Here is a 25,694-nt window from a genome sequence, read left to right on the forward strand (position 1 = left end):
GGGTGAGCTCTCGTTATTCAGGCTTTTCACTTGTTGCGTTTGAACGAGCTTCAAATTTCTGAAAGTCCCCATTTACGAGTGCAATATCTCAAAAATCATTTTAATGGTGCCACGTGACATCACAGAGAAAATCGTGCAAATGTTTCTGACAGATTTGCATCATTAATTTTATTATTTCTTTACTGGAGTTAACGTCTTACTCATTAACACGTTGACTGCCATAATCGTTTTTCACGCGAGGTTTCATTTTTGAAGATACGACAATTAAATGTATATATGTAAAATAGAACTAATCACAAACATTTTTTATTATTGAAATAAATCATAAAAAAAAGTCAACGATTATAATTGTATCGTTATGGTGTGAGGAAACTTATACTATAAACTTATAACTTACATTTGAAGTATAAATAATAATGAGAAACTTCTGGTAACGACCATTACTTGACACTCAACGTGTTAAAAAATCTATTAAAGTAAAAATGTGGAAGTATAGCAGAAAATTAGTCGAAAATAATTGTAGCTCATTTCTTTAAAACTATGTTCAAATACATTTGAGAAAAAGGAAAAAGTAATGCTTCTTTAAAATAATTCTGAAACTAAAAATAAATAACAAAATTCGCAGTAAAGTTCATAATTTTGGTTCCTCACAATTTCCATACGATAATTGAGCGAAATTTGACTACGACCATAAACTAAGCTTGTCGTTCCATTCTCGTCGGTCCTATAAGCCTACGACGCGAATTATTAACAATATTCATATATGTAATTACCAGGGCAAACCTCGTAGCCAATAGAAATTAACGCCGCGTTAATTCATCCATTTCGTCGAGTGAACGATCACAGGACAGCTTCGGCAACAGGCTAGTGTGCATTGAACATCGATTCATCGCGTGAGTAACGAATGAAGACTACTTCCGGCAGAATTGACAGGCCTGTTGCAATCAGTCCGTTGCGCAGCTAATATTTCATAACCGATCAGCGATATTCGTCGATGGGCAACCGCGAAACATGATTCGAGAATTTCGCTTATACTGTTGACCTACACTGAGAACACGGAAGACATTGATATTGAAACGATGCCAATATAGGTCCTAAGACTATAGAATTTATGAAAATTAACGTAGATTTGACAGATATTTCAAAGAAATTAAAGGAACGTAATAGAATTTGAAGCTCAATTTCTCGAATTAAATTTTAATTTTACAAGTCACAATAAAATGTATACAGATGCATGGGAGTGAGATCTGGAAATATAGATCCTTGGACTATAAAACCTCCGATAATTAACATAGATTTGGCAGATATTAAAAAAAAAACACACATAAAAGAAATATAATAGAATCTATTATTAGAATATTAATAGAATATAGAGCTAAATTTCTAAAATTGATTTTCAACTTTACAGGCTACAATAAAATATATATTCATGCATCAAGAAAAGATAGAGGAATGGGATATAAAAATATAGCCCCATGGATTATGAAACCTCTGAAAATTAAGATAGATTTGGTAAATGTTAAACAAAATTTTTAAGAACATAGTAGAACGTAAAGTTAAATTTCTTGAATTGAATTCTAACTGTACAAACCACAATAGAATAATATAGAATAATAGAATAATAATACTAGGAGCTTTCAACCACATACACATGTATTTATGAATACCTTTTAATGTCACGCTAAATATGAACAAGAATAATTATGAAGTTATGAAAAATATCCAAAAAATATGCACTGAATCCACAGCCCTATTTTAATAAATTACTTTCTTTAGGATAACTGCATAATTTAAGAAATGTGAAAATAATTTAAATTTAGATATATTTGGAGTGATTTTCAAATGAAAGTACAAGTAGACCCAGAATGCGATTATTCGTGTATTAATAATGTCGAAAATGGTATGTTATTATTCATTGATATTAAGTATGTATTCGTCAATTCTGCATTAATATCCACACGAGTATGAATTATTTTTTGTTAATACTTTAGTGACATTAAATAATATCGTAATCGGTTCCAGAGTTGAAATTTCGATGGATACGATTGTGACGGACGTATTGTGTTAATAATTGGATTAATTTTATAATTATGAGTCGTTTATGAATACGGAGATTTCACGGACGAAGTGAAATTAATAAAAATCTATTCATCGGTAAAATTACTGGCTATAATTCAGAACGGTACTTACGATAATCGCGATGATACAAGTATTAACTTTTTGCGTTCCTATGTCGAGTGAGGCTCGACAAAAACGTACCGAAATCAGAAAACTTGGGCTCCGAACGGTTAACTTGAGCTTTCATCGTACGTTTGCAAGAACGAAAGATCTTTCGACGGAACAATTAATTTTCATGTTCGACAGAACATAATAAATGAATTAATAAACAGAATTTATTTGGTTTATTTTTAATAAATCTTCATTGACATTTTTCATGTGAAATCTGTCCCTTATTCCACGATTGACACTATAACAAAATCAAACAAATTATTAAAATGCAGTTTCGTAGTTCTCATGCAGCTATCATAAACAAAAATTTGTTATGTGAAATCAAAATTCTCGAAGAAAAATCTTTCTTTCCTTCGCGCGTTCAATAGCTCCTTAAAGAATATTATAACGCACATATTCTCCGGAAAACCGTGCAAATATATCAACTCAGAAACCCACCATCCCGATCGCAAAATTCATCAACAATGACAACGAAATTAATTCCATGGTTTTACCCCAGGCAATTCGTCTCGCCTGCGATCAAAAGGGAGAACAACTCCGAAACGCAAACCATCGGGAGATGCACAGGTACGGAGGCACCGTGACTGAATTTAACCACAGTCTGATACCGACAAATTACTCAAACTATGCGGGGACAAACTTCCCCGCGACGTGACCGTATTACCGTTCCCGGGCGTCTCGAGTGAATCAAAATTCGTCATTCGGTCCTGGGGTGGGAAAAATGCATCCCCGAGCTATTAGGGGGATATAGGCGGGACCGCTTTCCCGTCGCGATTCGCCTTTCTCGCGCGATTTATCATCCGCGAATTAGAATTCCGCGCCCGTGCGGCTTTCACGGGACACTTGAAACGAGCGACAAATTTTGAACGACGCGGTACGCCGCCGCGCTGGATAATGGTGCGTGCCGTTGACGTTAATTATGTTCTCCTGTTTGCAAGTATAATTTTTAAATGTCCCGCTGTTACGACGGGACACGCACGCGTATTAAAATATAGCTTAGCATGCAAATGTGTCTGACAGCGCGCGAAGGCCGAACGATTTGCATCCCCGACCGCTCGACACGGAATAAAACAGACTCGGCCCGGCCGATTACGATCGGTTTCCCTTACGCGTGATCGATCTATGCTCGATTCCGCGACGGAACGTAGCTAGACGACGAAACTAGGGAATTCAGGCGGCGAATTCCCTTCGTCGAGGAGGCTAGGGGTAGGAAAAGGATTGACGGCTGCATTAAAGCGCGACAGGTCGACGACGGGAGAACTTTGGGCATCGGCTGACGGTATTAAACGATCCTTTCAACATATCGCGATTGCCTTTCACTTTGTACGCGCTCACGGCTTTGACTTATTTATTCGACTAACAACAGCCGGGCCTGTTTGTGTCGGATTTGTCACGCCTCCGACACCTTATATATGGGCTATGGGGTGTGGATGAAGATATAATCGTTGAACTTCGTTGGCTCTCTTTTTCTTCAAGTTCCGTCCAAAGAATCCCAGACATGTTCAATAATATTTGAAAATACTTTATTTCGAATAGTTACTTCTTAAGTTTTTAAAATAATCAGTGTTTTTGTACCACACACGCTTAGCATGGACTCTTACGTGCGTATAAAGTAGGATGTTCTACCTGCGTTGGGTAACACAAATTATATTTGCTCTTCAATTGATCAAACATTTCACTTTGTCCTCGGTGATTGAGTTACACGATCGTTTATTTGTTGGAAATGTTTTGTCTTCGTATTATTTCCGATAGCCGGCGTTCTGCCGTATAAACGAAATTTGCTATAGGTAGCAATAACAAATTCCATGTTTTTTATGGAATGTTTGTACACTCTGCCCGTACCTTATTGTCCAACCGTTCATTGTATACGAGAGCTCAGAAGATAATACGGAATGAAAGCTTGTTTAAGTAAGAGCTTACTGTTTAGCAAATGGAGGAAAGTATTTGTTATCAAAATTAATTTTTAAATATGTAAGCTGTGATAAAATATGGATAGCACAAAACAGTACCTCTACTCAGAAAGAAACAATTAGAAGTATAATGCACGTATACTAAGAGTTAGTTTTTTTTGTGATTTTAATACAGGATTTTACTATTTTTTCCTTTTCGTATTTTATCCATTTTGTTAGCTAAATAAGATATTAAAACTCATATAATCTTTTCATTTCGCGCATATTATCACTAACTTTATTGTATAAATGTAAAGTAGCAAATTCTCTATGAATTTTTTTAGTAAATACAGAGACTGCAATAATTCGATGAATCTAATAATTAAAATGTCCATTTAATATTACTTACATTTCCTCGATAATTTTAGTTAGCAGAGAAAGACGAAGAATAAAAATTCGATGAAAACTTGACATACAGTAGGAGGAAAAGCAAGATGAAAGGGCGAGGTTCAACGAATAGCTGTTATCTAACATAACCCTCATAAAATTACCCGTTGAAAAGTCAAATGTAATTATACTATTTACAGACAGAAGAGACGACTAAAATTTAAAGACTGATGCACACGGACGACACGCATCACTTTTACAGTCGCGTTAAATTAACGTCACGTCTTGAACATCCAATTAGGTGCTAGTAAAAATTGCGTCACGTGAGAGCTGCTTCTATGCAAATGTACATACTGCTAAAACGCTACGTTAGTCTAACACGAATGGAATAGTGACGCGTGTCTTCTGTATGCTCCGCTCCTAAGCGTTGAAATGTTTAAAATAAATTAATGTTTGCTTATGCGACTACCGATCTGCAACATTTACTATCCATACTCGTTTTACGTTCTGTAACCTACATTATTAGTCGTGGAAGTTACCTCCATAGCTTCCAATGAATTTAACATTGAATACATACGTATACATGTTTCTTTACTAGAGAAAAGTGGTACTATTAATAACTCATATTTATTCATTATTTTTACTATAATATCTGAAGATATGGTAGTCGAAGCTTTACTGTATTATAATATTAGTAACAAATATATAAATATATAATATATAAATGTACAGTTATGAAATGAAATTCTGTTATGAATGAAAAAATAATTGTTTAGTACCGTAAGAATAAAACACAACGTTCCATGGAAACAGCAACGCTCATAAAAGAAAGGCTTCTCGCCCTTAAACACAAGCTCACGTTTGTTTCGTGAAATAATGAATGGGTTGCAGTTCCTTCCATGCAAGATAGTAACCATGCAGAAAATATTATCTCGAGACATTATGCTCCATAAGTAGGACACAAGTAATTTGTCAAGTTCATTTCTCCATCATAAAATAATTAATAACAAAGGAATAAAGGTACACTGATAATTAACAAATCTACAACACTGGAATTACTACAATTATGAGAATCGACTTCTTTCTTAGCACACATTTCATTCATTTCAGAATTCGTGTAGTCGCAGTGACTTAAAATTGGTTCAATTTCTTCGCTACACCCCGTAGAGGACATGGTCGCAATTGATTTAAGGCTGTGTGGGTGGATTGATGGAAGGAAAATGGGTCGAGGCGCGATTAAGGTTCCTTTATCTGAGAGTTTGGATTGCTGAAGCCGATTGATAAATTGCATGAATCGTCTCGATAAGAATTTCATGGCGAACTACGCTGCATGAATATCCGGAGGGGTGATTGCGAGAATGACTAACAAGGAGCGTTAGCAGGATGAACGAAGCTGACTTCGACGAAGCTCCTCAAATTGATAAACTGTTAAATTATGAGAGACAGATATTTTCTTTTAGCTACATTAATTGAAGTTTAAAGGATGAATATATCGTTCAAAGTTTTACTTGTTAGATACTACCTTAAAAATGATTGGAGCATCAAAGAAGTATGATATAAATGTTTCATGATTTTTCGAACGGAAAATATCATTGTCTGCATTCTAAGAAGGAATTGTAACGATAGATCATTTCCTTATTGTAAGGAATGTTATTTATAAAGACAAGAAATGAATTATTTTAATTTTGAATTAAAGAACGATTATTTTTATGTAAAATGAATAATGATATGTAGATAAAAGGAGTAATTTGAATATTTTTGCTTCGTGTAGAATTATAGTAATTAACCAAAAGCTTCATTCCAACGCTGCTACTATAAATTACATAAAAAATTACAGAACTATATATTCGTAGCACCAAAATATGAATGACCCGCGGGATAAAGATAGTAATAGAGACAACGAGTTCATCGAACGGGAACGAAACGGAGTTTGATCCATTTCAAACTTCATTAGAGGATAGGTAAGACGGACGATCCTTTCCGCAACTTCCATCGATAATCGCCGATCACAAGACCTGCTTGCATGGCAAATTCCACTATCGCAAGCATCCTCTGATATTTTCAATCGTATTATCTCCCGAATTAATCAACGAACGAAAGAGCGCAAAACAAGAAGGGTGAAAAAAGTGTAGGGATGGAAGCAGAAGTAAAGAATCGCGCAGGAATCTTACAAAGTTAAAATATTAAAGTTATCAAATTTTATTATTAGAGGATCCTTTCAGCAAGACCCATCGACAATCACCGCTCTCGAGCGCGGAAATTTTTACTATAGCGACCGTCCTCAGATATTTCCAATCGTAGCATCCCCCGAATCAAGTAACGGACGAAATAGCGCTAAACAAGAACGGTGGAAAAAGTGCAGGGGTGGAAGCAGAAGAAAAGAGTCGCGCGGGAATCTTTCCGCGAACCTACTTCGCCCAACAATTTCTTTCAACGCGAAGCGGCAGCCAGCGCGCGCATTTGCCGCGATACTCTCCCAAGTTCCGAAGGCATTGTTCTACGTGGAAACTATTATAGTCACTTTCGCAGAGGATCTTCCCAGCTACGGGCAGCGTCGAGCCATCCGTTGGCCGGAATGATAGAGAATTGCGTCGCGAAGGAATCATCAAAAAAACGTTGGATGACGCGGCTCAGAGGAGAGAGAAACGGCTGGGATATCGCTCAATGGACGCGGGAAAATCGTCGTGAACTTGCGTCTGCCAGACAGAAGTCTCGTGGAAAAGGCGAAGGAAAGTGGCGAGGAGAAAGGAAGAGCCGTGGGAGGCGTCGGAGAAAAACGGAAGGGAAAGCCATAGGGAGGCGGAGACTTCATCCGTGGAAAGGGCTATCGACGTTTTCCCACGACACTATCTGTTGCAGACGTCTCTCACGGATAATGCATCAGCCGACGCGAAATATGTTTCCAAGCTTTGTCTCGTTCTCGTTCTTGTCACGGCCTCTTCTCGTGTCCGTGGAAACGGCTGGACCATCCGCAGCCTCCCCGTGGTGTAACGCAACTCGGCAGTTACCTGCCCCGACGTTTCCAGATAAGTTCCCAGCTGGAAGGGAAAGACACTCGGGAAATTTCGCGTTTCAGCGAAATCGGAGACTACCATTCGATGGGACCATTTCCAATGACATACTCGGTAACCGTTTTGGATTATGTCGGTTAAAAACTGCCCCGCCTTTTGATTAACATTTTATACACGCTGAGATACTTTTTATTTTTAAATTCACTTTTCTTTTCTACTCGTAGTCGTACAGTTTAATATTTTATTTAAAGTTTGTCAATTAAAATTTCAATAGGAGCTGCATTGCAAAGAAAATGAGATGAAAACTATTACATCATTTGCTTACTTTTATAATATTATTTATAAAAGTAATTTACATTCCTGGATGTGCTTTGTTTGAGAAAGTCCAAGTTTACAAGAAGTAGGTATATATGAATCTATCAAATTTTGAATTATATTTAACATCTTTTCGTTATTTTAGGTATATAGATACAGAAAATACGATATTAGTAATGCTATATAAGTGAATTCCTATCGTAGGAACTACTACGTATATCGAGAAATGGGTATATTGGGGAGGCGAAGATACTTGACATTTCTTGCGATATCGATATCGTTCAGACATCAAGCATCATCCAGACATCAACAAGACAGAAATGTAGCCTCAGGTCTTCTTTTACTTAACCACGTAACTTTTAACACTTTTATTGGATATTTTTGTGGACCATAAAAACCTTTTAAATTTCTGTTATAGGAATTTAACAAAATGTATAAACATACATATATTAATTTGTAGGAACTGTTCTCATCCTGAAGAACTAAATTTTAATACAAAAAAGAGCTACTCCGCTTTTGGTTTCCAGCAAATCCTGCAGCCATAGTTAAAATTACTTTTTCACATATAGTCAACTTAGTTACGCTTTATTATTCTTTCAAACAGGAGATTTTTAAATTCTACGGTCCAATTCGACCCATAGATTTTTGATGGGATTTAGGTCTGATGATGGCGGAGTCTCTGTAGAATATTTGTGCACCGGTACAGCAATAATTCCTGACCAGTGGGTAGTTTATGGCGTGGATCGCTGCCCTGGTACAATTTAAAGCTTTCCCCAATCCCCATATTGGAGGCATTTTTTCCTAAACTGTTCTTCAAATCATTCAACTATTTTTCTTTTTTCAGCCAATGCGTTATGAATGAACATTAAACCATCAATATTACTCTGTAACCGAAAATAGTTAATTCTTATTCGTGTATCACGTTTTTATAGATCTTAAATCTATTTTTATTGGCGAATTGTTCCATCGTTCAAAATCCTTCGAAACGTAGTAGATTTCAAACTTAAACAATTTGTTTCGTATTTAAAATTCCAAAAACAAGGAACAAATATATTCTAAATAGTGTAGCTCTAAATAGTATATTCATTGTTCTTTAAATTGTTCCTTTAACATTGTCCTACTTTGTTGGGCACTTTTGTACAATTCAGTTCCATCTATTCAATAGGGACTTGGAACAGAGGATAAACGTTATTTTTATATAATAGCAGCGTACTTTTTTTACTCATAAGATTCCTAATGAACTTCTGATCCACGTTTGTTATCCACGTATCTTTTTCCAAAAATTTTGATGTTATCTTTGCATTTCGTGATGGACAGAAGAGTTTAAACGTTGTGTTAGCCAGACAACAACTTCGCCCTGTTCCAAGATGGCTCGACGGTAAATGACGTGACGTTATAAAGCCGACAATTTCGCGAACGCGTCTGACAGACAATGGGCACGTGCGTCTGATGAAGAGGACAGCTGCTGCGTGTACAAGCAATTATTTTTATCGGTAGACGAGAAGCGATCGTACGGGATTTTGTTCGTCCTCGCTATTATTCCCTTTGCGAGATATTCACTGCTATTTGGTCCTACCAAAACATTGTGGAATACGCTGACAAAATTTTGGTACTACCATGTAATGTCAATATTTCACTAATTTACACGAATATCTAAAATTTTCTAACGGCAGAGTTAGAAATATACACTACTGAAATTATTTAGACTCATTAACTCTATTTTCGTGGTCACTTCAAAATTCAACATGTTATGGATTTTGATACATAGTAAAAGTATTAGTACTTTATAAGTGATAGATAAATCTGGAGATAAATGGTGGAGATTTATTGAAAATGTTAAATGTTCTTAGAATGTATTGAGATAGTGTATATTTGTAACTAAATTTGACCATTTTTCTATATTGTAAAGAATTGAATCGAATCTTTTCAACAATTTTGAGAGATGCAATTATTTCAACTAATTCACAATGTTTATAAACTCAGAAAAGTTACTGAGATGTTGGAGATAATTTTACGAGTGTGAAATTGAGCAATAAAAATATATTACAGAGTAACAAACAAAAATATAAACACACCGTAGAACAATGTTACTAATACATTTGTGGACACATAAACTGTGAAATCGTTAAACTGAGATTTCCGTAAATCCTCTAGTCATTTAAACTTTGATAATACACTATAGTATTACATTCCTGCACGATATGTATCTCTGAAAAGTTTGGAACAGCATGACAAATTTTTTTTATGGGGAAATTGTTAAAACTCAGCGGCGCGATAGAGAGAATTATATAAATAAAGCGGAACAATTTTAAACTGAGCTGCGATTCGGATGGACTTGCACCAAAATGTTTTACTCGCATTTAAATATTTTCATAGGGTGAAAGCGTTCAAAATAGCTGTCTTTAATAATTCAACGGACGCGATGGAACGCGCCCGAAATATGAGCGTTTAAAATGTTTAGATAACAGATTGCGTTAATTGAAATAGTTTCTATAATTATCCAGTTTTCTATTCACGTTGATACGTTGCACAGCTTGAAATTAGGAACGATTTGGAATTGAAAATTCCGTGTGGCACGCGAAATATTTAAAATGTCAATATTTTCGTTTCCCTCTGCGTCAAACCATCGCCATTTCTTCATGCACATTCGCGTACACCAATTTTAATACAGTGCAATATGACGGTCAAATTTTGTATTTTGTGACACAGAGAATGAACGCAAGCAATAATAGTTATCTTTAATGGAGTTATTTCAATTGTATTTCGTTTAGTTTTCTTTCTAAAGGTAGAGAAATTTCCCTATGGAAATGTGAAAATATCTTCTGAAGAAAACATAATTGTTATATGACTATTTTCAAGTTTCCATGGAACTCAACAGATGGTAATCAGAGTTAGGAATCGACTGTAAGGAGATAACATTAATTGTTTTAGAATTGACACTTCATTTGCATTGTTTTTAGTGGAAACTAAAATTCTTTTTCATAACAGAATAGAAAAAGTATGTTTCCTAAGGTAGCTGATCTTAATCCTATCTCTATTACAGAATTTCAATATTTTCAGTGCAGCAACAAATAGTATGCAAAAATGTCGTAACATCATTTGTATAATAATATACTTCAATAAATCGAGTATCTATTGGAGTTGTAAACTAAATGAATTGAATTTTATTTTCTCCCATGAACTATTCATTTTAAACAAAAATTCCGTGTAAATTTCGGCAAAATTGATTCACGTTCTCAGAGAGTTTCGGCATTTATTTTCCCAATGACCCGTCGTCGAAAAATGATACACCATCGGCTCTTTTAAATTTCCGTAAAACTAAACTAACAACAAGTTGTCGACGCAAAAGTCGCATTTCACTGCGTGCCACACACCATTGAAATTTTAAGCGCTACGAGCCGCTGGAAAATTCATTTTCCCACTGAAAATATTTCAGCGTAAAAACGGTCGGATCGTTAAATTTTAACAATCGCGCTTTACTGCCGTTTTATATTAGCGACTATCTCGCCGTGGGAAGACAGCGTGTCTCGCACAGTCACCGAAACACTGTCCTCTCTGAACAATCGTTGTTTCGGTACGCTTTACTCGTGGACTTTAACAGTTGCCAGAGTTGGTCGCCTCGTTTTCTTTGAGCGGCAGATCGTGAAACCAGATGACGCGATACGAGATGTCTCGGTTTTCCGCACAGAAACCTGGGAAATTCTGACTTCCCGACAACGATAGTCTTCAAGCCATGAACAGCAGTTTTATCTGCATTCGGGAGCGAAAACTACCTAAGGAATAGCCATAAACGAATATTGTAATTTAATCACGATTTTGGCATTGGATCAAGACAAACGTTTCAATTATCGACACGATCTTTAATAAGTGTCCACAGTCCTTAGTCAGTGTCCACTTTCAATCTTCACTAACAAGGGAACATATCCAACTGTCCGTCTCCGATTTTGATGAAACTTGGTGGATACATTAAGCAGGTGAAAATAAGGGATATGTATTTTTTATAGCTGCCCAATCGCAAGTTTAGGGGTTGAAAAAGTAGGAGTAGGAATTTCCGTTCATTTTTGTCGTTATATAAATTTTTATATCTCTTAAAATAATGTAACAAAAAATTTTTTTGTTATAAACAAATTACATTTTACAAAATGTGTGTCCTCTTTGTGTTTCACCTCATGAAACCATGAAACTTTTCTCTAAGAAGATTTCTTATATCTATTTTAGTTTTCGAGATAGCATTTTTCTGCTGAAACTTCAAGGAGTGATTTCAACCCCTAAACTTGCGATTGGGCAACTATAAAAAAATAAGTATCCCTTATTTCCACCTGCTTAACGTACCCACCAAGTTTCAACAAAATCGGAGACGGACAGTTGGATATGTTCCCTTGTAAGAGTAATTCAAGTAGTAATAAAGAGCATAGGTCAGACGCATTAGCTAACATGAAATTTTCGACGAAATGACGCACACCAAGAAATTTAAAAATGAACACAAGTAAACTACATGTGAATTGATTGTTATTTTTATTAATTTTGAAAGATATGTGTATAATAAATTCCTTCACGATACCAAATAGAAAGAAATCACGTCAAATACAAATTCAAAAAGTAACCACATAAAATGGATTAAAGTAATCCTTCCTCAACACAAAGTCAAAGGTTAAACAATGTGATTCTAAATCGCTCCAAATATGAAATAAAGATCACCTGGATCAATTCTATCATATTTCAAGCCCTTCACGACCCAAGCAAATAAAAACTACACCCTTGTTTGCAATCTTGGACAGTCCCACATACGAGGAACACTGCTATAATCTTATCCTGGGTTTCCTCTTTAGTCTCGAAAGGTTCCTAGCGCGACGACCGTCGAAACCCCTCGTTTCCAACCTAAGTTTACATCAGCTTAATCGTCTCGAATGCTAAACAATCGCATACAACGGAGGATTATCGCCGTGATTATCGCTGCTTCATCTCTGGCCCGCGAGTCCCGTCGTGCTCGGAGGGACTCGCAATTTCATGGTCACGTACGTCGCGTAAAACACGTTTTCAGCACGTCGCCCCGCCGAGAAGCTCAACACCGGAGCCAGTTATATCGAGTTTAGCATTTGTTTGGCGCTGTTCTTAAGGCGATTCCACCCCCCGTTCAGCCGGGGCTACGGCGACAGGATAAAGCGGTGGCCCTTCGAATAAAACGCGAGTTCTCCGTCTACCTTGGAAGATTTATGCGCGGCTTGCGACGAACTTTCCCGTCCAAAGATGTGATCCGTAAGGCTGGGCCGGTTGCCAAGTCCCGCGCGACATTAGAGATTTCAGGAACACCGAGAAGAACGCCATTTTTCATCGGCCCGACCGACACAATCGACACACTCCACGCCAATTTTCCGACTGACTCTGCTTGCCACGGATCCCCCCATGTGGTTACTCTCGCCTCCGCGTTGCCGTGGACCTTTTTGTGCGATCGAAATCGGTGGAAAATTGCAGACTGCTTATACGAACGCGCGGCAGGTTTCATTCTTTGGTTAATTCGATACCGAAGGCGTTGTTTTTCGTTCGATTTGGAATGTAATTATGGTGATATGCACTGATAATTGGAAACGAGTTCGATACTTTGGTGTTGTATTAAGCTAATTAACAAAGAAAACTGAAGAGGTCTAGACAACGCTTGAGACTAGAGTTGAATAGGGCTTTCAGTAACTTGAATTTATTTTCGAGTTTAAGTAAAAATGTATTTCTTATGAGAAGCAAATGAATATTTGAATTGATAAATGAATGATAAATGAATTATCTTGAAGTTACTGATTTTTAATATAACCTCTTTTTACTTTTTTGACTTTAAACGTCAAAGATACGATGCGTGAATCACTTATTCGCTATCTTTCCTTCTTTCAGAAATTTAAGATGACCATAGATTTTATATTCTATCTATCTCGCTCTATCCTTTTTATTCCGCCATTTAACAAAGAGGATATAAATTTAAAACGCGACTAATACTGCGATAACTATGGACAAATGTGTCCGCAACGGAATTAGCAAAATGCTCGAATAAAGTCTTATCGCGGTGAAATGACTAGAATTTAAAATTGTGGACGAATCTTTTCTCTTAATTAGTCTTAATCTCTTCATTGGGGAAGTATCAAACTATAAAAGGTGCTTCAGTTCCGAAAGAATTAAACTCTTAAATCTATTTAAGTCGCGGAAATTGTAGAGATCGTTTCTGGAAGTAAATCAGACAAAATGCTAGCAGAAAGGTCTGATTATACAGTTGAAAAAATTGGAATGCTCTCGATTCTATACTAGATCTCCCACTAGAAACTTCCAGCATTGATTTTTCTTCTCGAATAATTGCCTTATACAGTAAAACATTTCGTTCGTTCAATTTCTACACTGTATTACGCAACTGTTTTTTTTTTTTTTTTTTTTTTTATTAAATGAAACATTTTTTATACCTAGGATAAGCGAATAAATATTTCTCAGTGAGTTAGTTCTTAAGTTAATTTCCATTTGTATTTTATAAACTTAGATTAAATAAGATACCAAGTTAGTCTAGTAATAAAATGACGTTTGATTTATTCACTTAATCTTACTTTATACGACTTCGAATTAAAATTAAAAGAACTCTTAAATATATTGCTTAAATATAATGTTAGAATTTAAGAAACGAATTGATGATAATAATTATACATGAACTTACCAATCATTGCCAGTTTTGGTGACGTTCTGTCGTTTACGTCCGGTTTGGTGAGGCTTGGGTTCGGCCACCATGTTGACATCTAAAAACATACAGTATTGAACATATATTAGATTTTTAATTTTCCATAAAATTAAACATTGATTTAATTGCAATAAAGTATTGTAATTACCTCAACATATTCAATTGAATAAATTACTATAATATAATTGTTATTTAAATACGAAAAATCTTGAAATCCCCAGGAATAATACAAGTATTTTAATGAATTGAAATCGATTTCGTTAGTAAGAGGAATTTCTCGCGCTACTATATTTGCCATAAAATGTTAAGCGATGCGTGTGATACGATCATCGATCGTAAAAATGGCAGCCCTTGTTACGCGGGAATCGCGATAGCGTTGAAATCTGTCTTGCTCCTAATAACGGGCGTAAATTAATAAAACGTATCGTTGTAAGGGGGCTTAACGTGTCCGCAAACAGTTATTAATTTCGTTCCTTTGCGGCGCGTCTCTGTATCGCGCTAGATAGTACTAAGGTGGATAATGGATGCGTTCGAGTGATCAGAACAGTTGAGCCGTTGTGTCAGCGAAATATCCTTTCTTCGTGTCTCAGACAGGAAGGATGAAAAAAGGCATCTCCGGCGTCGCTCTGAATACGGCTCCACGGAATTCATTCCGGGGCACACTTTTATCGTGCCAAGATATCGAACTAAAATGAAGCTAAGCTATTAACTGCTTATTACGTGAAATATTGACACGTCTTCTGTTCTATGAACTTTCACGGTTTATCACTTTGCGTCTTAATCGGGCTTTAAAATAATTGTTGGCTTTCGCAAGCTCCCAGCCTGGACCTGGGTATTTAGTAAATATAAATATAAATATAAATATTTGCAAACTCATTAGACTTTAGAAGAACAGAATTATACAAATTTAATATTGATTCTACGAAGTTATCAAACATGTAGATAATAAATGATTTTTAATGATTACATAAGTGTATGTAATAGTATTATATTAATAAGTAAATATTTATTTCATAAGAATTAATACGTATTTAATTATACAAATTCAAGATTGATAGTATATACATTTATGAATTTATCAAATATATATATACAGTAAGTATATATGAAGTAAGAATGTCTATTTTAAAAAAGAATGGCAGAGTGTTATTGTTATCATTAAACTTTTCGGAGTGAATAGAAAAATACTGTGAAAATTATCGTTTCATTGATGTTTCAACTGGAGTTCTTGAAATTCATTTAAAGGAAAATAATTTACATTATTAGCAACTTAGCATCTTTTTTATGTCAAAGGCTAGTTTTCAATACGTGTGTAACCCTTACCAAGGAACTGCAAACATTATCTGCGTCCTAGTTGGTCCTGTATCCCTGAAAATGATGATTCTCTGCTGACAGCGAGTACAAACATAATCTTAGACATGGTACCAAGCCAGCTGACTCTAGTGGGTGTGTAGCCACTACGAGACATGGCACAGGACCCATCCTTTGTGTAACCTAACCAAACACATCGTACATACAAAGCTACGCGACTCTGCGCAGAACGCACCTTCCCTAAAAGTCCGCTCGATTATCTTCCTACTTGCAGGATGCACATTGGTTCAAAGAAACATTTTCATTGTGGTTGTCCTGAGTGGTTCGACCACTTTTATGAGATTTTTGTCTTCCATCTTATATTACTATAATACATAATAAAATTAAATGATCAATCTATAGTTTCGGCTTTCCTGATCAAGAGATTGACTAAGAAATAAATTTTCTATTGCTATTGTTTTAAAACAATCCGACAGAACTTTCTTTTCTTTAAATAGATGATAATGTTATGTACTGTATAGACAATTACACATACTTAAATGAAGAAAAAGTTTTGAAAATAGAAAAATAATTATTATATACTGTTTTATAACCTAAACCTAATTTAATCTGAGGACCCATGACATTAGCATTTCTACAAGCATTCAAAATAGCTTGACATACATTTCATATATCATTAAGTATTTTAATGTATTCTGAAAAATTTAATTATATTTTTCTCATTGTTTCAGGTTTTAAGAACTAAAGGCTACAAACATAAGTATTGTAATGTCATTTTAAATCGCAAAGTACTTTGCGTTTCGAGAGAATTATCGAGTTGTTAGCTTCAACAAAATTTCCGCGAGTGAATTCATGGCGACACACAATAACATACTGCGAAATATTAATGTTTGAGTAATTCCTGTTTTCTCTCTGAACGTAAACTAATCTCTCTAGTAGCATGTATCCACTTGTGCCGCGGTGTTGACCATTCGTATACAATGCCCGAACATTGCAAATGCAATGCGTTGTAGCAAGTTAAGTTCGAATAATCGTTGATAGTAGTTGCAAAGTTAATGCAAATGGATGCATTAATATAAATTGGAGTATATTACACACGAAGTAACGAAATACGTGCATTAAACGTTTGTACGAAACGAGATGTTTCGCTTGCAAAATTGTGTAAATCATGTTTTCAGATATTTAAATGCTCCATTTCAATCGGTAAAAAGCATTCACTGAAAACTAAGAGGAAAACATATACAGAGATTTGAAAGTACAGATATTTTGTAATAATTCAGTAATGTTTTATCTGTGATTATATGGCAGAAGTGGAGGAAAGAAAAGGTTAAAAATTAGAAACCTGGAAACAGTTAATCAAGTCCTTAACGCATGGAATCGCCAAACAATTTATTTTACTCGAAAGCAGTTCCCATCCAAATATTTCAGAGTTCTGTCTCAAGGTTGGCATTATTTCTTCCCAATTCAAGCGTTCGCGAATTCCATTATTAATAATTCATACGTTATCGGGTTGAAAAAATTTCACTCCATATATCCCCGGATTTTCTAAATTCATGAAAAAGATAAGGTATTGGATCGATCGTCGTTCGATTTTCAGTGGTGAGAAATTCAACGTTACTAGAATTTTTTTTTTTTTCTTAAAATCCATAAAGAATTTTCGTATAGAGCATTATTCATAATTTAAGAATATATGTAATTTTTTTTTTAATTTCTCAGTTATTAATAAACATATATGACCAATACATGCTAAGCATAACGGAGAGGTATATGTACTCATGCAAAACGAAATATTAATATTGTTACATTAAGTAATGAAACGTATTTCACATACATATATTTTTGTATGTTTTCGATATTAGTGTACGCCATAAATGCATGAAATCTACAGTCCGGTTAATAACAATGCCTTTCTCGCAAGTTTTGGCGACAACCGTTGAGAAAATTTTCTATATCTCTATATCCAAAAATTGTCTAAATCTATGAAAGGCATTTTGGCAGCACGTGTCGAGCCTGGAGAAATCAGAATTGGCTCGCTTAACTGCGTTTAAACAGCCCAGACAGCCCGATAAGAATTATCTCTGCAACCCCGGCGCTACCTAAAACAGACCAGCCTCGGCGGCCGAGAAAGGCGCTTAACTTTCGCGAATGTTTTACCAAACGAGCCGCCATAATCCCGGTTAAATATCCAGCTGTATCCTATTCCCCCGACCCACGTCTCTCGCGAACGCCAGATTTCGCCTCGAGTTGACTTTTCCGACCGTGCAATCTGCGATATGCATAAAAATGCCATTCACCCGGCCGGTTCCAACTTTCCCGAATGAACGCCCGCTTCATCGAATGGAATTATTTCGGCTGCTTCCCTCTGCGATGTCCAGGATACGACGAAACCGTGGAGCCGCTGAATTCTGTTCTCAACCGATACCGAATTTCAATGAAGCTAAATTATTTAACCTAACTGAAGCAAAGCACACACAACAGCGGATCGGTGTTATTAAGAGGAAATCGTAACAGGCAAAATTTAAGAACTTTTTTCAAAATTAAAATACATATTTTAATTTAAAACAAATATGTTTTATTTTAGAGTTATTAATATGACTATTCTGTTTTAGGAGATGAATTATATTCTTAATTTGGTACTTGCTACGTGGAAGTACATTTGATAAAAGAATAAGAATAATATACATAATAATACTGTTTCGAGGAAAAGAAATAATTGTTACAAAAATATATACGAGATCAAAAAGGGAATCTAGCTAAGTAACAAAGAATAAATTTTTCTTTTACTCATGACGACATATGAACGTTTACTTTAGTCAACTTTCAGATTATTAACCCCTTGCACTCAAAATACTTAACTTCAAAGTGTCACTGTTTTCGAAAATACTCCATTAAAGATGACACTTGTAGGTCTACATTTCCATTTCCATCCAACTTCCCAAATTCCATCCTCTCCAACCACAATACCAAAGACTACAACGTGTACCCAAGTTGCAGTAAAATAAAAACACCCCTCCAAAAAAGTGTTCGATTTCGCGTGTAACCCATCTCTCATTTGCAGGCTGTAAACCCCCATCGTCGCAACCGCGGAACGGAACGTGCCTCGTTTACCGTTCCCGGATCTCTCAGCGCGCGCGCAGCGTCAAAGACGAAACGCAAGAATTCCCTCGACGGGCGCAACAGTGTACATAAAAAAAAAAAAAAAAGAGAAGAAAGAAAAGCAGAGGAGAAAAAATTTCCACGCTACCTCGTTACTTTGACCGTAAACGAAAGCGTATCAAACACCGCGGGCGGATTTTAGCTGTGCCGCACGTTTCATTGGTCGTGTTAGGTGTCATCCGTTCGCAGTCGTCGGGGATCGGCAAAGTTTGCTAGATGCTGAATCGTGCGAGAGACGAACAGGGGCTGCAAACGCCACGACGGAGGAAGTCGAGTATCGATGTCATCTGCAAGCACGGTCGAAGGGTGATGCACCGGCTCCTGTATCGCATTGTGAATTGTTCTTCGAACTAACCACGGCAGCCGACGCCTGTAACCGGCAGCCACGGTAATGGAATATGACAACACAGGCTGCATAATGATCAGCCGCTTCTCTGCCTCTGAACTTTCGAATAAAACGAGCATTATCGCTGAGCACCACTCAAACCATCCGAATGCTACGGATACGCACACGAACGCACGGACCGGACACGCAGTCAACTTTCCAGACTTCGTCGAGTACTTAAATCTTTGAACCGTTTATTTGGAAGTTGAACTTTGTCAATTTCTTTAATCCTGACTTCCAATTTTCTATTGTAGGGTGTTAGGAAAGAGTGTTTGTACTTTTCTGGTGCTTTTTATATTCGACGCGAGTCGTTTGAGTGGTGTGTCTCTTTGAGGTGGTATTTTAGTCAACAGCCAACGTCTACTTGCAAGTTTTTGTTTGGGCTTATTTTATTTAAAACGACGAGGAATTCTTGTCTGGTGTATTGCACACGTATTTATTCATATTTCAAGAATATAGATAATTTATTTTTAATGAAAATAATAAAAATTAAGGGCAATTTTAGTGATCTTGTACAGTCTCTTTTAAAAGAATGATGTTCACGTTTTGTGTTCAGCTTATCCGCAATGACAAAATTAAGAAACATTCGTTAACACTTAAAGTTCTATTTCCTATTGTTTTTCAAAATTACTCAGTTATTAACGGTGACTTTATCGCGATTTTTGTAATTTTAACATATTCCAGTGTTTTGAACAGATATGTATCGGTTGCTTCAATATTAATGTGAGTGTCGCTATTGCTGGAACCGGAATAATGAAGAAAAACTAAAAGAACTAAAAGAATATTTAAGAAATAGAAAACAAAATCAGATTTTGTAAACTATGGATCACGAAACATATATGCTAAAGGTTTGCTCTAAATTTCAAATTATTGGGTAAACTAGAATGCAAAATATCATGGCGATCGTTTAAAAAAAGTGTGGTTATGTAATTCAATAAAATTCTCTGTGATATATTTTTCAGGTTCTACTTTTCGAAAGTTTTAGACTAGTTTCCCTTTAACTCCAATCTGAAACGTAGTAAAGATGTTTATTCTGTTGTATTTCCTAGCTCAATATTCCAAGACAAACAACATCAGATGCATCCTCGGCCAGAAGCAACAACTGACCGTTGATACGGCTCGTTGGAGAACTTAAACTCCGTCGACTGGTTAATCCGCTAATTCGGCCAATTAAGGCGTCGCGGAGCGGAGTCGGGGGCGTTGGTAACCTTTCGACAAAATTTCGCAACGAAACTGACGCGGTGCTTGATCCCGCGGCAAGGAACAGGTGGATTTAGCTCAAAGGGATGAAGAGAAAGGGTGGAAGAGAGAAACGGAGAGGCGCGAGTTCGCAGCAAGCGTAACTAGCGGCCTTGACGTCTATGCGATGGGTATAATGCGATACGGTGTTGGTAAGCTGTCTCGCGGTGCTAATACATTAATTAGAATTTCGCTAATTAATACTTCTGGAGAGCGAGTCAAAGCGGTTTGAGTTGAGCGTCGTTCTAACCGGAGTTGAATGCGCTTGATGTAATCGTTCGACGTAGAAATGGTTCCCACGTGTCGGAGGTGTGGTGGACTTTTATCATAAAATACCAGTTTGTCGAAGTTAGCTGGTGTTGGTGGCAAAGTGTTTGCATGTTAATTATTAGCTACCTTTATAAGCGATATGGTGATTTACGGATGAAAGTGTTATGGAGGTTACATGTAATAATTAGTGTCGCAAAGTTCTCTTTTTAGTGTAATTATAATTTTACGAGAATAATTCAATCTTTTGAAAATGAAATACATAGATCCTAAAATATATAACATCATTCGCTAATTTAAATTCTAAATATACGTCGTTCTGAAAGTAATTGGATATATAGAGAAAAAAGCTATTTTACATTCCACTGAAAAATTTAGTTTTAACAGACAGACAGTGTTTAATAGTTTTTCGGCCATTCGAAAAAAAAGAATATTATTTACGTGGTTTTATGGTTCCTCGCTTCCGTGCCACGATGGTACTGGTGTTCATAGCCTGGGATAAAACGATGTAATGTAACAAATCACAACGTTCGTCATGCTGCCCGGTACGTGACGAGAATGAGAATTCGAGGTGAAAATAACTGACGGCCCTCCGACCGATATGGTGGATAAAATTGCATCGCAAATTGCCGAGTTGTTTCGTGTAGTTAATCCGATAATTGGAATGTTGCCAATTAATACAGTTAACGGGGAAAGTCCGAAATAGCGGTTCATGCAATGCGTACGCGACGTCACGAATCAGCTTCTGCGCGTAAGAACAAAACGCGTTCGTGAATTTCATAGCGAATTGCCTACGTCTTTCGCTCTGAAAATTACTGCTCGTTCCAATCCTAAAAAAGTTCACTTCATCTTCTACTCTGTTTAATTTCATCTGTTCTTTTCAATATTGGAAACAATGAAATTAAATACTAGAGGTAATAAGTTTTTACTTGATTTTGCGAATTGCCATTGATGGACATGTATGATTAACTTGTGGGTAACAAGAAACATCTACGTTTTGGTTTTACCCAGAGCAAAACAGTAACAAGTAAATTTTTCATTCTTCTGTAATTCTATTCTTAAACTTAAAACTGTATATTGATATAAATATTCATTTTTCGCTTAACCTCTTGAACCTCTTGTATACGTGTCAATATCCCTGAAGAAGTTGAATATCTTAGATTACGTACAGTGTAGCTTAAAAACGAAATAGTGTTGCAAGTAGCCCTATTTGACGGTATATAGAAAAATATAAGTAATTGCATTGTTCTCGAATATTGACAACGAATAGCAGCCAACAGAGTATAGCGCTAGTTCCGTGTATATTAGAGTTTCTTTAGTATTTTCGAACCGTGGCTCGAGAGAAACTCAGTTATCCTGTAACCGGGCTTTACAGTGGCGTGGCTCGATTTTCAGCAGCGTGCAAGAAACGTATGCACATCGTGCCACGGTCTGATGCAAGCCGGATCAGTTTCCTCGTTAAATCTTGCACTTGCCGTGTGCATGCTCTTCAACTTTGCCATCTCATTCGCTTCATGGCTTAACGTTTGTCGCATAATGCACGCGCCTCACCGAGCTAGAGATACCGTTCCGAGAGAGTTCCTAATTTTATAGTAGCATAACAACGAACAACCCACCCAGCGAAACGATCGTCTGCTGAAAGAACGCACGATGCCAATTGGTTACACGCTTTTTCCTTAGAGTTTACGCCCAACCCTCGTAATTTCTTGCGTGTAGAACACCGAAGGATGTTCACAGTTACAACGCAGAGCCTATTAAAAAGATTTACGATTCGTGTGATTGAAAATGAAAGAAAAATACGCCCCGAAAATCTACCGATGGACGTTTATAAGAAAACGTAAAGACAGTTATAAAAGTGCTTCGAAAGGTGCTTTAAATATATTTTGTTATTAAAGAAGAATATTTTAAAGCTCCTTTTAGAAAACGTGTTAGTTGATTTCGTAGAAATTTAACCACTTTTATTAACTTCAGTTTCTAAAAATTGTAATTTAAGGATCATAGAATTTATTGTAACGATATTTGGTTTATATGAATCTTTAGAGATCGAGGGATATATATATTTGATAGAGGGAAGACCCTCTGATTGAGGCTAGTCTTAGGTCTCTGACTCAAAGCTCGAGTCAAAAAGTAATAAATACTCCTTAATATAATAGATACAGTAAAACATTGGTTCTTTTTATATTTATTAAGAGGTGTTTTTGAAAATTATGAAATTTAGTATGACAACTTTCAAATTTTTAATAACATTTGATTAAGGGATAAGAGGGTATTGACAACGAGAAATCATTATTTTTATATTTCTTAAAACAAACATAGATAGAATAGAAAAATACTCCCCTAATTATAAAATACTTAAATAGGTATAAATTGGAGGCAAACAATTTCCATTGCGGTGTTTATATTTTTGGTTAGAAGTTTTGATTATGAATGTTCTGCAACAACGTTGTAAGCTTTTCAGCAAGGCAGGCGTGCGAACTTTTTACCAGTTTAAGCTCAGTACAGTTGCGAAAGTGCAAATAAAAAATGAAAGTGAACTGGAAGGACCCATTAATACTCGTTTCTCTTTGGAAGTTGGAAGTGTCGCAAGTGCTTGACATAATTCAAACAAATTAAGGGCAAAAGTTATTTTTATAAATGTAATACCTAACAGTAGCAGATTAAAATCTTTCGTACGATAATGAAGTTTACACTCGAGAAACTGTCTGCCATTGAGAAATAATTATTGAAATTATTTCACAGACTTTTATTCTGATTTTTACGTTTCGTATACTTCAATGTGAGAATATTACTTTTCACATAATGAGTCGTGAGTTCACCTTGTTCACCAATGAACTCAATTCACTTGATTACATATTTAATTTTTCCAGACTTTTATAAAAGATAGTATTTCTGTACGCACGCAAAAATCAGCTTTTAATGAACGAAAATCAACAGACCTCAAATAAGAATACTCAAACATTGTAGAAGTTAAATCTGCGTAACGTTTCAATAGCAGTTTTAGATATAAATATGCCTGCAATAAATTATTTGACGTATATAAATGCTAAAATATAGACATGGAAAAACAGCGAGAGTTTCAGTAAAATTTCGTGCGACTCAGAGGTTTTGTAAAAATACATAAAAAGAACATAATATTCTAATTTTCTAATTTAGATCCGTGTATAATATTTAATAATAATAAAATTATAATATCAATATATCTTCCACGTGATACAATTTCCATAGAATATGATTTCATCCAAGAATCTTTCCATACTTGTAGCAACGCAAACTACGTGTAGTTAAAACTAATATTCCAGTATCTATTGGAAAGAAATTTCCAATGAAAAAAATATACATAAGTGATTTTGCCATTAATTAATCTTATGCAATTGGTTCTACTATCCCTTTCCACTTTTACAAAAGAAATTCCTGAAAATCGACTAATTTACGGTCACCCAAACCGAAACATCCCTTTCAAATAAGGACTCTATTAATAAATGGAACTCGTTGACACAGCATACTTTTATTAACCTCTTCATAATTATCCCGCTTTCATCGGAACAAACTCATACACGAAATTCACAGAACAGTTTCTCCCCGTGCACGTGCACGGAGAAACATTCCGTTTGGTTCCGGAACGTTTCAACAAAGTTTCGTACCAACCGGTCCGAGCTTCCTCCCCTGATCGTCTCATCGTGCACGCACCCAAACGTTATATCTACTCGCGACACAACAGTATATTTCCATCGTTTTGTTACACTCTTCTCCTGGTGGCCTTATCAACCGCCCTTTAATTGCCGCTCATTATTTATAACGGCAGTTAGACGTTGTTTCGTCTTTTACGTGAACCACGCACGTGCTCGCCAGCCGCGTTTCTGTTTTGCGCCCCGTGAAACGGAAGCCTCGTTCCGTGATAACCGGACGTTAACGGGCGGGTTTACCGTCGAACGCGTGTAGTGTCTTGTCGGTGAAAACTCGCAGCTATTTTCTCACGGGGCGAAAGAAGTCACGGAACGTTTCGTATTTCAACGATGCAGACGGCTTTCTTATTTACAGATGCGTTACCAGGTGCTCGCGAGAATTCTCGGTGTTTCGCGCAGATGTGTTCTTTATTACGAAAGTACGTCACGTCCGGAGTTTGTCCGGTAGAGTTGGACAAACTTTGAGTAAATAACAAGAAAAATCTTGGAATTTATTCAAAAATAACGAATAGTAATTTTATTCGATGTTGAAATTATTCGCTACTCGTGAATGAATATGAATATCTAGAATTATTCGTCATTCATAAATAAATATCTAGAATTATTCGAACTAGGTTTGTTTCAATGGAAATTTATTCATTTTTCGAACCAGGTTGTTCAAATGAAAATTTAATGTATATTTAACAAACTGTCTGACTAATATCACGGACTTCTACTTCAAGAAAGTTTAATTCGGAATCGTTCATTATCCCACAGTTCATTCGACGATCCGAATAAAATTCTTCCATTCAGATGGTAGTACACCGAAGAATGAATAGTTCTTTAATTAAACAACGTCAAACTGTGCCTTATATATGAAGTCGAAGTGCAAATTCTATGCTTTATGAAATGCTTGGCAGTCGTACGTATTCTCTACTGGCGACGAATGTCATAGATTAACGGTGAGAGACAACGCGTGAAACCTTCCCCGGGTGTCGTAGTTGCTGTGGAAACGACGTTTTTGACGTTTGCGCGGTTGCGACTAACAGCGGTGGTCTTCGTGCGCAGTCGGGGAATGACTCGGCGGCTATCATCGCGTAAACCGACGAGCGACATGAATTTCCGAGTTGTTAATACGAG

General features: G+C 36.2%; 1 protein-coding gene across 2 annotated transcripts in view; it reads right to left on the reverse strand.

Moving 5' to 3' along the window:
• The window catches only part of LOC128874440 (uncharacterized), a 346,195-nt gene that overhangs the window by 60,917 nt on the left and 259,584 nt on the right, over positions 1–25,694 (reverse strand). For both annotated transcript variants that reach the window (XM_054119240.1, XM_054119241.1), the window contains one exon: positions 14,514–14,592. In XM_054119240.1, coding sequence (XP_053975215.1) covers positions 14,514–14,592 — 79 coding nt within the window. The remainder of the gene's footprint in view (positions 1–14,513; positions 14,593–25,694) is intronic.

This window comes from Hylaeus volcanicus, chromosome 3, assembly GCF_026283585.1.
Source record: "Hylaeus volcanicus isolate JK05 chromosome 3, UHH_iyHylVolc1.0_haploid, whole genome shotgun sequence".
In the NCBI taxonomy this organism is placed as follows: domain Eukaryota; kingdom Metazoa; phylum Arthropoda; class Insecta; order Hymenoptera; family Colletidae; genus Hylaeus; species Hylaeus volcanicus.